This window comes from Glandiceps talaboti, chromosome 10, assembly GCF_964340395.1.
Source record: "Glandiceps talaboti chromosome 10, keGlaTala1.1, whole genome shotgun sequence".
Lineage (NCBI taxonomy): Eukaryota > Metazoa > Hemichordata > Enteropneusta > Spengelidae > Glandiceps > Glandiceps talaboti.
In genome coordinates, this window is record NC_135558.1 from 2,446,614 (window position 1) to 2,464,928 (window position 18,315).

General features: G+C 34.4%; 1 protein-coding gene across 1 annotated transcript in view; it reads right to left on the bottom strand.

Moving 5' to 3' along the window:
• Positions 1-2,601: 2,601 nt before the first annotated feature.
• LOC144440849 (uncharacterized) overlaps positions 2,602-18,315 on the bottom strand; it is a 47,889-nt gene continuing 32,175 nt past the window's right edge. The window contains exons 4-10 of the mRNA XM_078130275.1: positions 16,824-16,989; positions 16,318-16,489; positions 15,415-15,508; positions 11,669-11,943; positions 11,193-11,375; positions 9,876-10,122; positions 2,602-9,089 (exon numbers count right to left, since the gene is read on the bottom strand). Coding sequence (XP_077986401.1) covers positions 8,837-9,089; positions 9,876-10,122; positions 11,193-11,375; positions 11,669-11,943; positions 15,415-15,508; positions 16,318-16,489; positions 16,824-16,989 — 1,390 coding nt within the window. The 3' untranslated portion in view covers positions 2,602-8,836. The remainder of the gene's footprint in view (positions 9,090-9,875; positions 10,123-11,192; positions 11,376-11,668; positions 11,944-15,414; positions 15,509-16,317; positions 16,490-16,823; positions 16,990-18,315) is intronic.

Sequence of the window (18,315 nt, forward strand, 5' to 3'; positions counted from 1 at the left end):
GTCATTTAAGGGAGAATATACTAGTAGCCTACGTGTAGACGTGATATATAGATGGCGCCCTCATCATGTTTTTATTTTATGCTTTTGTTTTCTATTACTATTCATATATGCAAGTTATCTACCTATCAAATGTACCCCATCCCATGTACGAGTATCTTAAAAGTCTAATTTACGGGTTACAACGCAGTCGGCAGTCGCTCTTTTCATTTCAGTCTTTCGAGCAGTCAGAACCTGTCATGCATCTTGTCCACAACCAACATCGTAGAGTGGTAAATGTGAGCAGTCGTCGGCAGTTGTTCCAGGCAGTTAGTCAACTTTGAGGTATGTGAGAGTAATTTCGTATACGTCAACGTTGCTGGTGGTAATGGTATAAAGTCGTCGACATCAGAATTATAAAACTATTCTTCGGGAAGAAACCGAAGACGCCGTCTGAATAGGAGTCGTACGCGTTATAACTGAGAGCGAGTCTCTACAAAACTTTATGTTCCCAATATATCTATTCATTCAATCAGTTCAATCACAGATCATGGAGGGGACAATGACCAACTCGGCTGTCATTGGGACATTGATGGTCGGAGTAGAACTGTCTCTGATCTGAAACTTTTTTGTTATTTTCCCAGTTACTAATAGCCTCCCATTCCCAAGGGACTTGGGTCAATCACAAACACTCAGATGTTATGAAATGTGGTCAGTTTTTCTTGAAATGGATTGTTTTTAAAAACTGTTGAATAATATGAAAGCCCATTGGGGACATTTTTCCTGGAGCAAAAAAATAAATATTATCTCGACATAAAAAAAGAAAAAAGTGTTTTTGTTTTTTTTAAAATAAGAACATTTAAAAAAAAATTTACAAAAAAATATATTTTGACTTTCAATTATATATAATCCTTAAGAAAATTGTGGTTTGACGAAAAAGAATACAATCACAAATAAATGAAAACTTGTTTGAAATAAATAATGGAATAAAAATGTGGATTCCATTGAAAAACTACACATAAACGGTTAAAATTAGTTTGTAACTCCGAAAAACATAAAATACTATAGCTAAAATAAATGGCTTGCCATACATGACCCCCAAAAATATTGGACATCTTTGATATTCTATTTTGAATGATGGAATTTAGTTTTTTGTTGTGAATTCTACACAGTGAATGAAATTATTCAAATTTATTTTATAATTAAACTGAAAGTTTTGTAAAGCTGGTAATATACTACAACTTGATACATAAGCTTACTCTTGTTTTAGTTCTAAGACTGCACACCTTTTTATTTTATATAAACAGAACTTAGGTCGTAGCTTTTGCAAAATTGGTGAATTCACAGATGTATAAGATTCCCAGGTCTACTCAATGTTTAAAACACATCCCAATAACTAATGCTATGCTCTACGCTATACATAATAGATTATGTCATCAACAATTGTTTTTAAAGACTGTCCATTATGCATTATGCAATATAACACTACCAACAGGAATTTCTGGCGTTATGCAATATGAAATATGTTAGAGAACGGAAAAATTAATCTGAAAATTAAGTTGATCAGGTTTGATAAGGTAGAAACGATGCTGTAATTTCTTACAGTAAGACCTAGACAAAAACATTACTTGACCATGGTCCATGAAAAAAAAGATGCATACCATAATTTTGAATAAATTATCAATATAAATTGATTAATTATAGAATTTGTCATTCTTGATGAGGATTGTCATCCAAGACAGATCATACTGCCATCTAGTGGTCAGCTGTAACTATGCAATTTGTCATTCTGATGAGGATCGTCGACCAAGACAGATCGGAAGTTCAATGCTCAAAAACTTCGAACTGCTTGTGTGTTATAACCCTTGTAAATCATAATTCATTAACTATTGGCAATTTTTACTTAACATGGGAATGGTTTGATGGTGAAAATCATCCTTATTGATTAATTTCCAAATTGGATCCATTCAAAATGTGTAATGCAAAAAAAGAGTATAAACAAAGGTTACTTTGTATGAACGTATGTTGTTATGTTACAATAGAGTTCTGAGATGCTGAAAGACAGGTGTACTAGTGTTGTTCCTCTCAATATCTACCAATATATATCTGTGATTTTTTGTCTGCATAATAAACAGTACATGTACTCACAGTATTCTACTTACTGATTTATACTTCACCATCACTTGCAACTGACTGAACTCAAATCTGGTATTAGGATATAACTTGCAAATGATCCGATAATGTAATTTATGATACGTATCAAAAAATGTACAGGAGCAGCCCTACTCTGCAATCAACAGTTCTAAGAATGCCAGAACACAATTGTGATTGGAAAGCAGGCATGTATCATACGACATTTACCTCAGATTTTGTGTCAGCACTTTGAGTTTTCTACAAACATGCCAACTTTTTAACAAGGATGGAAAATTTACATAATTCCATATGCAGAGCCAATCATAATACTTGGAGTAATCATGTGACATATAGCTGAACATTAACATTATATCGATGTTTTTTGTAAGTATTCTCACTTACAGCAAAGCAGCTATAAACCCAGCTTGTGCCACTTTCAATTAAAGATCTGGAGAAGAATAACAATCATAGAAGCCACACATCTGACTCGTCAATAACATCTTTATTGAAAATATACATAATACAAATGTACTTTCACATACGAATACTGGGTGCCAACAATGATGGAAAACTAGAAGTACGCAACTGTTGTCTTTTCTTAGATTTTCTAAAACTATATCAAACTATTTTTTGTTCAAAAACTTTTACAAACAGTGTTTAAAACATTTAAAACAAGATTACTACACTTCATTACTTCTATCAATAAAATACACACAACTTTTTCAGATTTTTGAATTTCGATATGGTACTTTGGAGCCTTGTTTCTGCATCTGTCTAAAACTAGCATAACCCACAAGCTGGTATCTCTCTAAATATTTATATTCTTATAGTTTACCTGGTGTCTACTCAAGGCTTGTAGTTTTCATCATGGACAAAAATTCCATGGAAAAAAAGGCAAGGAATGACATATTAATGAAGAAATTCCATGGAATGCAAATGTGAATGGAACTAGGAAAACTGGCTATGTAAAAACACACGCAACACATGGCATAAATGATGAAGCAAATAATGATAAAATGATTACAAAACATTTTTGAAGGCTTTGATAACTCATTAAATATATTAAAAACACAACACAAAACACACTCATGGTAAAATGGGTCTTTAGATGAGATAGAGACACCATGTTATGAACACGTCTTAATAATCTGTTCATATATATATATCTAGTACATTTCAAGATGTTGTATGCACTAAAAGTAAAATTTGCATATCTGAAAATGACTAACTGCTGTCAACATGAATTATAATCAAGGTGTTTTGTCAATACAACACTTTTGCAAATCTGTACTGTTGCTAGGCAACCTACTGCTGTTTTCATGACAGCTACCAATATGTACTGTTGCTAGGCAACCTGTTTTCATGACAGCTACCAAAATGTACTGTTGCTAAATAAATATTGTTTACATCCCACTGATGGCAACCTTCATTGTTGCTAAGCAACCTAAGTTTCCAGGATGTTGCTACACTACCTAATATTGTTGTTTCAACACTACTATGATGCCGTTTTGTTGCTAGGCAATATACTATTGTTTCCATGATGCTCCTACTACTAGTTCTGTTGTTTCTAAAACATACCCTACTGTTGCTAGGCAATCTACTATTGTTACCATGACAATTCTCCACTAGATATGACCTAATCAATTTCATTGCTACAACAATACTGCTATATGTACAGTTGCTAGGTAGTCTTATGTTGTTACCATGACATATACAGAGTTGCTATGCATTCTAGTGCTGTTACTAGGCAGTATAGTCTGCTTTAATTGTAGAATAATTCATAAAACAGAGAAATCCCATGAATGAATTTTGAATCCTGTCCACACAGTACACACCTATGATAAAACTTTCTTAAAAACAAAAAACACAAACAAAAAACATTGATTAAAAATTTAAAACTATAAAATTTAAAAAAACAATCACAATTAATTCATCAACGTGAAACTAAATAGCAAACTGGTTTCCCAGCACTACAGTTGTGAAAGCACTGCCAACTACAACAAACAAAAATTTGAAAATAAATTCCAAAAATGCAACCAAATCAAAACACTTTAACAGGAAATCAAGATATATACCATCAGGTCCATCACCAAAAAAAAGTTAAAGAAAATGTCCAGCTAGAGTTATTTCTACCTTTAGTATATTTGTATTGATTTCTGCTATCACCTTTAATGGTATGATTTTGCATGAAACTACCACACCTCAGAAATCTCACAAAGAAGCTCTACTGCATTTTACATGTTCAGCCATTTTGTAGATTTCCTGCAAGGGTTTATGGGACACTCCTTGGCGATGACATCACAAATACAAAGAGTGTACATGTAAAGAAAAAGAGATTTGGGTATTTGTGACATCATCACCTAATGTTTCCCATAAACCATTGCAGAAAATCCTCAAAATGGCTGAACACATGTCAAGTGCAATAGAACTTTTTTACCAGATTTCAAAGTTGAGTAAGCCGTCAATGATTTATTTTACCCCACAATCATGTATGTTGGTATTGTAATTTATACAAACGGCAGAAATAAGTCTTGGACTTTTCCTGTATCTGGTATTCTATTGTCCTGGTCCACTCATTTAAATACGTTACTCTCAGGTTATCACAAAGTTTCATCAAGTTGTTAAATTTACTGTCTTAAAACAGTTTTAGTTCCATAACAAAATGTTGTTATCAATATAACTTTTGGAACAATCACACTGAAAAGCAGCGGCACTTTATGCTATATAATACAGTATTATCACCTGCAGGTCAAGAACTTGGCAGTATACATGCCACATTTTGAAGGAATAATGATCAGAAAAATGAGAACTGAACGATGTCAACAGAAGTTTATTACTGACAGCATAAGTAAACAAAGATGGTGGTATGCCACTTGCTGGTTGCTATGGTAATGTTCTTATCTACATTTCTATGACCTGTTACCTTGTCAACAGTATACTCTGCAAATATAAAATGGCCTGTAATATTACATGTTTGTTTTTCTACAAACGTCAATATACTAACCAAGGAACTGCTTAAAATCATGGATGCTGTGCATTCACAGTGTCTTAACTAGACAAAACTGAAATGGCGTTCATACTGTTCTCAATGTCTTGTATACTGAGCTACATGTTACTCTCATTAAAGGGACAAGGACCTTCATTAGAAACTATTTTTATCTAAAATTTAAATACAAAACTTGCTTAGTACCATATTTATATTGATTTGTAAGTTGGAATATGCCTATACACCTCGACGTATCTTAACAGCTCTTTTGCATATACATTTTCACTATGTTCCTGCAGCGGCAATTTTTAGCCACTCCCAAAAACCTTACCAAACCATTCAGTTTGCCTAACTACTATGCCCAGAGATCGGTATTTATTCTGGTTTTTGGATTAACAAAATAACTTCAAAAAATAATGTGAAACAACAAGAAACTCATCAATTGCAGAAAAACTAAAAAAATGTCTAGAAAGTTGTTATTGTGCATACAGGAGCTTATCTGTACAAAGTTTTTACACATTTGATAATTTTGATTTTAATACAAAAATGGACTTAGTCTATGTTGTTTCACATTGTTTTACAAGTAGAAAAACCTAGTAAAATGTGAATTATCAATCCAAAATCCATATGGCCATGTTTAATGATTGCTGGGGACGATTAAATATGTTTTATGAAGTATAATTATTTTATGTAAATCTCCAGATGAAACAAAAATAACAGAATAACTTTCAAATCTGGTCCATGCCCCTTTAAACTATGTCATTTTCACTGCTTTAATTTCATGACTTCTGAATTTTGTAACATGCTATGTTACCTTACATTACAAACAAACAAACTAAATCCTTCAAATTTGGTTTGTTTTGTCCAACTTTCTTACAGCTGATCACCAGATTTGCAAACTTCAAATACTGTAACACATATACTTTGGTGTGACCCAACCAACTGAATTCTTGGTTCAGGATCTTACCTTGCAATATGGATTGTTATATGAAGATCCTCTAATGACAATATATGTAATGAGGTAAGGAGGAACAACAACTAAAACTTCAAAACGTCACAAACACATTCTACAGTAAGTATCATAAACACCAAACAAGAGAACTTTATATAACCCATAACACCAAGTAAAGCATTTCCTCTATCGTACCACAATCGTTTATTGCATCCATATCAAGTGTAAAAGTATACTGTTTCATTGCTAATTGTAACATCGTGACTTGAATTCGTACATAAACAACGGTCCCTGATTTGGATTAAAAGATTACCGCTAAAGCAAATAAGTGACATCTTCGCACCAAGGGAAAACCGCGTTTCTAGTCTGTTCTCTATAGTGGTCTGAGATTGACCACATTAGAAAGGCCACATGCTAGGCTTGTAACTAAATTAATTCAAACTTGATATGAATGCTATAAACAATGTAGCACATAGAGAAAGTGTTTAATACTAAAGTGTATTATATGATATACGGTACTATATAACTATAGTCTCGATTCCAACTGTGGTCTACTAACCACAGTCTGGTCAAACGAGTCCTGAGATGAAATTTAAAATTCATCCACAGCCACCCACACAGTCATTAACATCATGTCTTTGTTAATCAATCACAAAATTCTAACCAATAACACAGTCCCTCATAAAGTTAGTGTTTATTGGGACAGGTATGTAATGTCCAAATATGGTATATTTGTCAGCTCAGGATGCTACTTGTACACAATTAGGTCACTATAGCAGTTGCAGTTCAGTGATTGGATGAACAACTTTTTGTGCTAATCGAGCTCGTTTGACCAGACTGTGATTTAGTAGACCACAGTTGAAATCCTGACTAATATATCTATAGAGCTACACTCAAAATATATATCACTTTAACAGCAGTTTATAAATATGTGTACATGCATAATATAATATCACTGATTGCAGCCTTTAAAGTGACCATATGGATTCGGATTGGGTATTTAGTAATGGGGAAAACAATTTTATCATGGCTTCTTATTTGAAAAATCAACGTGAAACAACATAGACCAAGTCTATGTTTGTACTTTGCAAAAAGCTAAAACATTTGTAAAAATGTTTGTTATTATATGTACAATAACAATACACATTTAACAATCTATTAAGTTACAAACACAGACTTGGTCTATGTTTCACAATGTGTTTTCAAGTAGGAAGCCATGATAAAATTGTTCTATAAAATAAAAATCCAAACTAAATACCCCAATCCTCATCCATATATGGCCACTTTAACAAACTATGTTTACATTGCACAATAAAACTGTCAAGATACCTTATAACTGTGTTCATTGCACAATATCACCGATTGTCAACTTGACATGTGTATACATTGCACAGTAATACTTAATGTGCAGCTTTTAAATATGTGTTCATTGCACAATAACACTGCCAACCCAATGTATATATGTCTTCACTGCACAATAACACTGAATGTTGACGTCATATAAGACATCATGTACTCTGGGTAATCACAGAGGTTGTTGACTAATAAATGTGTACATTGCACACTAACACTGACTGTGTACAGAGTTTTAGTTTCCATTATACACAGCACATGTGTGTCCCGTTTCTACAATACAATACAATTACGTTTATATTTTTCTCTTCTTTATATCACTGATTCTATAAAATACATCTTTTTAAAATAAACACAACAGTGAACATGATTACATCCACTAAAGTCTTTCAACACAATTTTGAAAACGTTAGTATTTTAATTTTCTCGCAGTTGTAAAGTTGACGTAGCTAAACACTATCACCATGGTCACCATTACAACACTTTTTTGGAGAACGGTCTTGTATATATGTTACAAACACATAGACAAAACTAGTACATCAAATACATGTTTTGTAAGCATGACATTTACTACTGTCCTTCTTTTGGTACAAGTATACTCTCCATTGAACTGCATTCAGGTGGGCACGACAATTCCATATTGTACTAATTCAGAGAAAGTATGAGTGGTCGTCCGATATGCATGTCTAGATGAAGCGTTTTTCGTTTGTTGATAAACATGAATAACTAAAAATATCATGCAATATGTACAGATATCCGTACTTTACATGTTAACATGTCATAATAGAGAGTACTTTGTGATTTCATCTGTGTAAGTTTTCCTACAGTCTAAGAACCCTGATCACTGTATAGAGTATTCCTAAATCCACAAATAGGCAATACAATCTTATCACATATCTCCATGACGGTATTTGCATGATTTCTAATGGTATTTTACTTTCATAAGCAAACTGAGTGAAAGTGCAGCGAGAAAACACTACAAATACATGAGTGCAAATACATGAGTATCCACTCTGGGCACTGTTACAGACGTTCATCTGAGACTGCAAGATGTGTACAATTACAACATGATTTTTGTATATATCATGGAAAGCTCACATTAATTTGTATATGCAGGTATGCAACAATGCTTTTCACATTTCAATACAATCACACATTTCTTCAGAATGTTTTATCTATAAGGCCAGATGTTATGTATGGAGTGACTGCATCACTCTAAGGATAGTGTGGATTTTATGCCAAGTTACTCTCGAAACTAAATTTTGTATGAATGTGTTTAAAGCCAAAATATCATACACGATGAAGTCATAAATTACTCTTGAAACTATATTTTGTATGAATGTATTTAAAGCCAAAATATTGTACCCAATGAAGTCACAACACAAATAATATGTAGTCAATATGCCTTGGTGAAAACTTATCAGATTTGACACCACCTAGACACACTCTTCTTCTTTGGTTGTAAACATTTCTTCCTCTGGGGGTTTCTCCATCCACTTACCAAATCCATTTTTGTCAAAACACTCCATCATGAATGCCTTTGCTTCTTGATACTCTCTTGCCATCTTCTTGGCCTTATGGTAAGTGTTGGCCTGCAAAACATCCTGTCGTTTCATCTTTTCACAGACACTGCGGAATTCTTTATAGAGTGATGCTTTTGCAACTTGAGATACATTGGACTGACCAGTTCTAGGAGAGAAGAAACAAGTCCAATATTAACGTTTTTATTACTGACTCTGTAATAATTTGTACAAGAAATGGAGACTTAAACACTCTTGAAGTAAGCAAATAGTAACTAAAATGTAAAACTCAAAAGACTGCTTTCAAAAGGAAAGTAAAGATCAAAATTTGGCCAAAACTGTCATCCATTTCTGTTTTTGTTTGTTTATCATTAATGGTACTATAGACCATACACATATACACATGTATGGTCTATGATGCTACAATGGCAGGCATACACAGTTGTGTTAAGTTGCACGCTTCGGAATGTGAATGCGCGCCAGCATTGGCATCTTATGTCCATAAGGCAAAACATATGACTTTGTGTTTGACCACTTGGACAAAAGATGTCAACGTGCTCACAAAAATTCCACTCTCTTTCACGTTTGTGTTCTAAACATGTAACTAAACACAACTTAGTACATGTAATTACGTGTACAAGATCTAACGTGTATCAAAACCGCTCTACTATCGAACTGATATACATTGATACAAAACAACATATCATTTTGTTTATGACTAATCTTCCACAGATATAAACAAACTGTTCGCTATTGTTTTGTAACAATGTAACAGTTTGACAGCGTGATAAGGAGAAGACTTTTCAGTATCTCCAAAGCCAGTAGTAACTGTCCACCACTGATAAAATGATGTTATGATCACAGACATCTGTATATATAAGTGGGCTTGTAGCTTTTGTTTGAAGATAAGGAAATTGTATGTCTACAAAGTGCATAATTAGCACACAACAGTTACCTTTCTAGGCATCTTCCTTTAGTTCCATCGGTGACTTCAGCTTTGGGATCATTTATACACCAATTAATACTCAGAGCTTTAGTCTTCTCGGTTTCTCTCGGAGGATCAAATGCAGTAACACAACCTAACTGTGGGTGATGTAACTGATAAGGTGCTGGTAACGTTGAATTGTACTCTCTGTCTTGGGATTTGTGACTTAATCGACAACATAGAGCTCTGGACAAATGACCATGATGATACAGTGATCCTAAATTCAAATATAAATCATGAAATTTTCATAAATAATTTGTAGATGAAATCATATATACATGTAGTTTTGCCCTGAATCATTGGTGTGTCTTGGCACTGGTTGATCATCAATCTGAGCATTACAACATAACACTATTCAGGTGATGAAACATAATAATAATAGTTTTATTTCGAGAGCAAGCTCATAAACAAAATAAATTGCACGAACAACATAAAAAACAGACACAAAAAGACTAATTTACAGTACACATTTAAAAACACTTCACTGCACACTATTTACAATGCAATAAATATGCAGTTGCTATTTCAACAAAAATGGCCTTGTAGAAAGTATTATTCTCACTGTACCCACATATCATGCATGCATTATTGAAACTTAATTAAGCCAACCGCAAAGTTGTGATAAAATCAACAAATTGATTGATGCTACAGTATAGATGTAACTCTCATTAAATATGCATAATTTATAAATGTCATTTTATTCAGTATTTGACACAGGTGATGACACCCTGTATCTATAAAACACTTAATGCAATATCCTTTTATATCATTTCTGTATGACTTTTTGAAACATCACCGTTTTCAAATTAAAAAAAAGTTATTCTAGAAGTGTACCATATGGTATAATCACAACCCTGGGGACTCGCTCCTATACATTTTGTGCAAGTAAAATCATGACCCATTGCGTACACTCCTATTATACACTACTGATCGATATAACGCATGATTCCGAGGCCTAATACCCTCTCTTTTAGGGATAGACATGTACAACACATTCTGGTTATCAGAAAGAAGAAAGATTATACACATTGGCCACTAGGGGGTGCTATTCTGAGGTAGATTTTCAAACTGAAGTGTGCATCCATTACCAACAGTGATATTTGTCAAGCAAGACAATAAAATGTAGCAATGTAGGTAAGATTTTTGTTGAGGAGACCATAAAATGCAGCACTGTTAGTAAAATTTTTGTCAAGCCAGGCAATTTTCATTTTTTTTTTCATCATTTTGATTGTAGTTTATAAACTAAGCTTAGACTACTCTAAGGCTTGACACGAATTTGACACTCACCTAGTGTAACAGAAGCAAGGTATATGGGTTCAATAAAATGTGTCAGCAACGCCCCCTGTAGACCCAGTATATTCCATCTAGCAATTTTATCACTGCAGGACATAGTACGCAATCTTTCTCCACGGATAATACCATCCCAAGTTTGAACGGAGCTGTCTGGATCAATCGGAATGGTACCTTCACCTATGGAAAAACAAGATGATATAAGAGTCAGATGTCGAATATGGAAAGTGTCAGAATAATCAAATACGAAATAAAATCCTTGATCAAGTTAGAAAAATCACACATAAAATAGTCTTGGTGACCAAAACAATTTCTGTTAAAGTTTAAAATTTCTCAGATTTTACAATAAATAAAGTCCAAATAACTAGTAACCACAATCACCGGTATATTAGCTTTCCAACCTCCTTCAATTTTGTTTCATAGCAAGCTCTGAATACTGTTGTATGTATATGTGGATATAATAGTTTTCCTACCTCCTTCCATTTTCGTTCGTAGCAAGCCCTGAATACTTTTTGTAAATGTAGGTTGATGACTTGCATTCCCTGTAAAGTCCTCACATCTAGTCCCTGCCAATGCTTCCCCACTACTATCGCCCCTAGAAAACTGGGCGCCATCACCACAAGGGGCAGTACTGATATACAAATGGAATGTAATTCCTTGTTGAACTCCCAGCTTTCCTGATGGTTTACTCTCAAAGATTGTCTCCGCTGGGTTTTCCAAATACTTGTCTAATTGTTGATACAGATACCTGTGAATAGAAACAATGTCAGGATAAAAATTAACTGGATATGTTAATTTTAAGATATAGTACAACCTGTGTAAAACCACCAGTGCGTTTACTTGCTCCAGGTATGTAGAAATGGGACAAGATTCATGCAAAGACAGACAATGTAGTTAGTGTCAGTAATTTATCAAAGCGTACAAACCACATGACCCAAGGCCCAATAACGCTCTTTGTTGATAGAATATAATGATCGAGTACGACTGCTAGGGTTGCATCACCTGAACCTACATCAGAAGCCCTGTTATTGTCTTTGTATCAGTTGTACTGTTTTTACCAAATTTTGTCTTTGCGTAAAGTCTTTCCTTAGCTCACTTCATTCAAGCAAATGCACCGGTGTTTTTTCATGAGTTGTATCACTATTTTGAAAATATGATCAAATTATCATAAAACATGAATACTGCATATTCTGGTACTAATTCTTTGTGCCACAGATCCAACACTAGCTACAACATTTACAAACGTAGGGAGTACACCGGAGTATTCAACCAAAACCTACTATATTAGTACTAACACTGTTCATGAGGAGTAATTTGACTCATACCGGGCTTCCTATTTGAAGTAATTTATTTAAATCCTGTAACCTGTGAGTATAAACTAGTCACAAAACCACTGATATTCTTTCACTTCAAATCTTTTAAGTCTAAATTTATTCACAAAATTGTATCTCATGGTCTGTATAAAGATACTGTCACATTTGCGCCAAGCTATGAGCTACTACTCAGAAGTTTAAAAGTCTGATAGGGCTGAACAGCACGGCATATCTTACAGTGGTTTAGAAGCCTGATAGGGCTGAACAACATGATGTATCTTACAGTGGTTTAGAAGTCTGATAGGGCTGAACAGCATGACATATCTTACAGTGGTTTAGAAGTCTGATAGGACTGAACAGCACGGCATATCTTACAGTGGTATAGAAGTCTGATAGGGCTGAACAACATGATGTATCTTACAGTGGTTTAGAAGTCTGGTAGGGCTGAACAACACGACATATCTTACAGTGGTTTAGAAGCCTGATAGGGCTGAACAACATGATGTATCTTACAGTGGTTTAGAAGTCTGATAGGGCTGAACAGCATGACATATCTTACAGTGGTTTAGAAGTCTGATAGGACTGAACAGCACGGCATATCTTACAGTGGTATAGAAGTCTGATAGGGCTGAACAACATGATGTATCTTACAGTGGTTTAGAAGTCTGATAGGGCTGAACAGCATGACATATCTTACAGTGGTTTAGAAGTCTGATAGGGCTGAACAGCACGGCATATCTTACAGTGGTTTAGAAGTCTGATAGGGCTGAACAACACAACATATCTTACAGTGGTTTAGAAGTCTGATAGGGCTGAACAACACAACATATCTTACAGTGGTTTAGAAGTCTGATAGGGCTGAACAGCACGGCATATCTTACAGTGGCTTGGAAGGCTGATAGGGCTGAACAACATGGCATATTATCTTACAGTGGGTTAAAAGTCTGAACAACACAACATATCTTACAGTGGTTTAAAAGTCTGATAGGACTGAACAACACGACATATCTTACAGTGGTTTTTAGAAGTCTGATAGGGCTGAAGAACATCTTAATGAACATATCTTAATGTCGTCTTTATGAAAAACTTTTTAAAAACTTAATCTACTTTCTACTAAGGGAATATCTGTTTGTGCACAAAGCACTACAAGTTGGAAAACACAGGATTAATTGGTACTTTATAATATCCCTGCAATTCAATTTAGTTTTGTCCTTTCTGGTTAAAAGCCTTTGTCCATTTTATGTAGGCTCTAAAAGGTTTTACACTTCTACTTTACAAAATGTATGACGGCATTGATTCCAATATATTACAATTCTATCCATTATTTTTACATCTACTTCATATCAATTATCATCTACAATGGCAGGTGCATGCAAGTGTTTACTTGTTATAAAAAACCACCTGTTGCTGCTAACACTTAGTGTACATTCCTATCCCCTTACACATTGTCACAGTAACATCTAACTAGCTGCCAAAGTAAAACAATAAAATATGTTTACTATGACCAATGGTTACATTATTTGATAGTTATAGCATGGGTCCACCAGGACACTTTTGAGGGAAATGTCTGTTATTTGTTCAAGGCAAAGACTACTACTAATGTTTATCCCAAAAGTGTCAGTTACAGTTCTATATTGTCTTTTTAAGTTGATGTCAGTTTCTGCATCAACTATTTCTTGTGAGACTCCACAATTTTTGTGACGTTATTATTTTTTTCTCAAATATGTAAAAAAAAATTTGTTAGGATTGGTGTGAAAAACTAGGTGAGGGTGGGGGCAGGTAACCGGAACCAAACAATTCTTTCTAGTAGGACTTTTATAGGTGGTATCATTGTAATTTTTAACTACTTTACAGTACAAACCTGATACAAATTTTTAATGACACCAGAGTATATTATAGTTACAAAGAATTACTACAAAATTATAGTCGGTATACAAAAACAATAGACCACATTATTTTTTACTTTTGTTATGGATACAAACTCCAGACACTGATAGCATAAACACATGAAACAAATACTATGGTGTTGGGCAAGGATTTGCTGCCATTTTGTTTTTATTCAGAAATGCTGCATCTATTAATGAGGTATATGCTTGGTGATATGTCTAATGTCGACATCATGATGTTAAACGTCTCATATCATGAGTAATATTTCATGTTAAATGTCATCATGAATGATTGATATTAGCATAGTTATAAAATAAAGTGTTGTATTACATCGTGAACACATCATTACGTCAGTACAATAGGCCGTTCCAAGAGCACTGCCGCTTTCCCCAATGTCTGAACAATACAAAAAACATCTCTGATTTACACTTCTACAGAATACCAAGGAACAAAGCTCTTAAGAAACAGTACTAAGAGGTGATGATACCCCCCCCCCCCCCCCCCCCCCATTTGAGTGAGGGCACTGTATTCTAAATTACCTGTTTGCAGTCTGGAAGGGCCTACAGTATATGGTTGAATCTGCTCTACAATATAATAGCAGATACAACCTTATTGCACTGATACGATGACACTGTGGATATCACTGACATTTACCAAAATAAACAATGTACTATGACATACCATGATCATGTTCACAGTGAATATATATATTTGAATGTTATGCATCCATACTAACAGTGTCTGTATATAATTTCTTGTTGATGTAAACAGTCCTCCAGCAGTTGGCTAAATGACTTTATTGTATTCACTTTATTTCTGTATGTTATTTTTGTATGTTTTTACCATGCTTGCTATGGCATGTTGTTATCCAATAAAGATTGATTGATTGATTGATTGATTGATTGATATATAGTTTTGTCTCATTTTAATGGTAAAAACGAAATTTTCAATGGGAAATCTATGAAGACACTGTTGTCTAATTGACATTCAACACAGACTATGCTTCTTGAATGACTTACCTTAAGAAAGATCTTCTGGTGATAATCTCTGCATGCGAGTCGTTAACTGTATGTCCTTCTAGACTTAGCATATCACCAGTTACACATCGATTGCCTGTATTCAACAAAATAAAAAAATGGCTGCTCTAGTTAGTCTGATTCATACTACGTTCAATGCGAAGGAAATCCTAGTTTAGGCCCCAAAAAATTGTTTCTGGTCAGGACAGTTTCTCTAAAATGGTGTGATGATACATTTTATTTTTGTTTTTTTATTCTCAACAAACCTGTCACTCATTGCTATTTATGTCAGCTACTGTTCTGTTTATTTAGTGTTTTAGAGCAACTGTGTATGTGGGGCAGATAGCATTTGCGTGTTCATGTTCACAGTTGTCTCTGCAGTTGTCTTCACTGAAGTAGGGAGGTTATTTTTATGTTCCCTCTGGATCTGCAGAGTGCATGAGCTGGACAAACACAAAAAAAAAAGACCGATGCAAGGGTATTTAAGTGATGTGTGCACAGACCAGAACCAATTCTTTTTTTTTCTTTGCCTTTATATATGGCTGCTTTTGATTTTTCCTGATATGCAAATTATGTTTACATCATAACACCCACCACCGGCAAGTCATATGTGATAACATCATCAGGCTCCAATTGGATTAAATACAACTATTGTGTTAATTAGGGAGGGGGGAGGGGGAAGGAAAGGACTCTCTCTTTTTGAATCTCAGGTTGGCCAAAAATAGTTGATATCTGACATGATTGGTCGTGAGCAATGGAGGACATTTTTAATCTTGCTGTATATGTAGACAATATTTGACCATATTTTGACGAGTACAAGAAAATAAACGCAAGAGTCATTGTTCTGCCATATTGGATTAGAGAGCACACTGGAGATGTAGCCATGGCAACTACAGATAAACTCACCAGTGCCAAGACACACAACAGTTCCTTGTTCTTCAGTGTCTTTAAACATAACTAATGCAGCTAGAATCTTGCGTCCCGAGATACACTCTGGTATATTGGCCACAACTGCATTAAAGGTCTGATGACTCAGCACTGCTATCTTATCAGCATGTAGACTCTCACTATTAAAGATCTGTAAACATCAAATGTGTATTTTACCAGATAGTTTTATAGAGATGACAGTTTGGTAATGTTGACTGACAAGTACACACAAGAGAAAATCAATCAAACAGACGAGTACACACAAGAGAGAATCAAACAGGCAGAGACAGACAGACAGACAGACAGACAGACAGACAAATGCAGACATACACAGAATCAAACACACTGAATCAAACAGACACACATAGAGATAGACATACAGATGGAGAATCAAACAGACAGAGAGACAGAGACAGACAGACAGACAGACAGAGAGACAATATATCAGTTCCTTTGCCAGCGACCATTAACTGACAACAGCTTACCTTGTTATTATTTGGTATTGTTGTCGACTGCATCTGAGGTTTAATTGAGCCTTCTGCTATCAATACACGTAGAGCTTTATCAGCTGCTTCCCGTTTTCCATCTTTCTTGGATTTACTGATCACAGATGGAAAACGTCTTCCATTCACACTGGCAGCCATAGTAAATCTAGAATTGAAACCACAACAACTGGTAACCACAACAACTGGTAATTATAACAACTGGTAGCCACAACAAATGAGGTAGGTTCTAATCAAATTCGTATTTTAAAAATCACAAAAATTTATCAGGGTTAATTCTCATCAAATTAAATATTAGAATAATATTGCAAACTCTGAGGTAATTACTGTCTCATGCACTAGAAAACATATTCTCACTTCTAATGCTACATTGCATATAGCACTGATTACCTTTATCTTGAATCATCTAAAACACATACTCTTAGGAATATTACTTGCTACCAATAATTAAACTAATATGGTACGTAGTTTGTGAGTTTACAATTTCTGACCAAAAAATGGCATCTCAACCTTATAATTTTCCAATGCCATGCTTTCAGTCATCTTGCCTTGATCAAACCTCTCAATTGCTAACTAACATCCCTAATATATATCAAACAAGATGGCAAAATAGTCTCATAGCTTAACATTTCTTACCCACAGCTACATTTTTGTAAGTAGGATTCATATCAGCTTGATTGAAATTATCATCTAGACATCCTATGAGTATTTCTACCAAATCTAAAAATATTCTGCCCCGTACTTCCTGAGTGGCGATATTAAGAAAATGTTCAAGACAACATGATCACACATTTGTACGCAAATTTGGACTGAAAATGTTATTTTGGTCAAAAAGCTTTAAGTCAAAGGCACCGAGCAGATATGTCTCAAAATTGGATAGTGTCTGTTTGTAGAGACCAATTTTCAGACTAATCTGCAAAACAGTTTTTGAATTTAAGATTTGTGATAAAAAATAACCTTTTATTAAATCTAGTTTTTCAAATCAACGATACAATCATCTTGTCTTGGAATAAGTCTTCATCTATACACTCCTAGAAACAGAAATCATCAAACTTGAGACTGACTTGTCCAGCAAGTTCTTGGCTTTAAGTTTTGGCCAAAAATCATTTTTTTAGAACTAATTTGCATATCAATAGTGCGGTCACTTAGTCTTCAAAAATTGTTTATCCACACACCAATGGAATACATTTCTAACAAATTTACCCAGTTTTTTAGACTTCAAGCACATGACCAAGTATCAAAGTCCCTAATTTGCATAATAGCAAAGTGATCGTATTATCTTGAGCGACATTGCTACAAAAACGTCAACCAAATATTAGACAAATCTGCCCAGATCTTTCCATTTTTAAGTTTTTTGACGAAATTTAAGATCTTTTTAATCATACTTGCATATCAAAGATGGGGGGAGGGAAGGGCCATTTTGTCTTGAACAATTCTTCATCTAGACACCTCCAGAGAGATCTCCACTAAATTT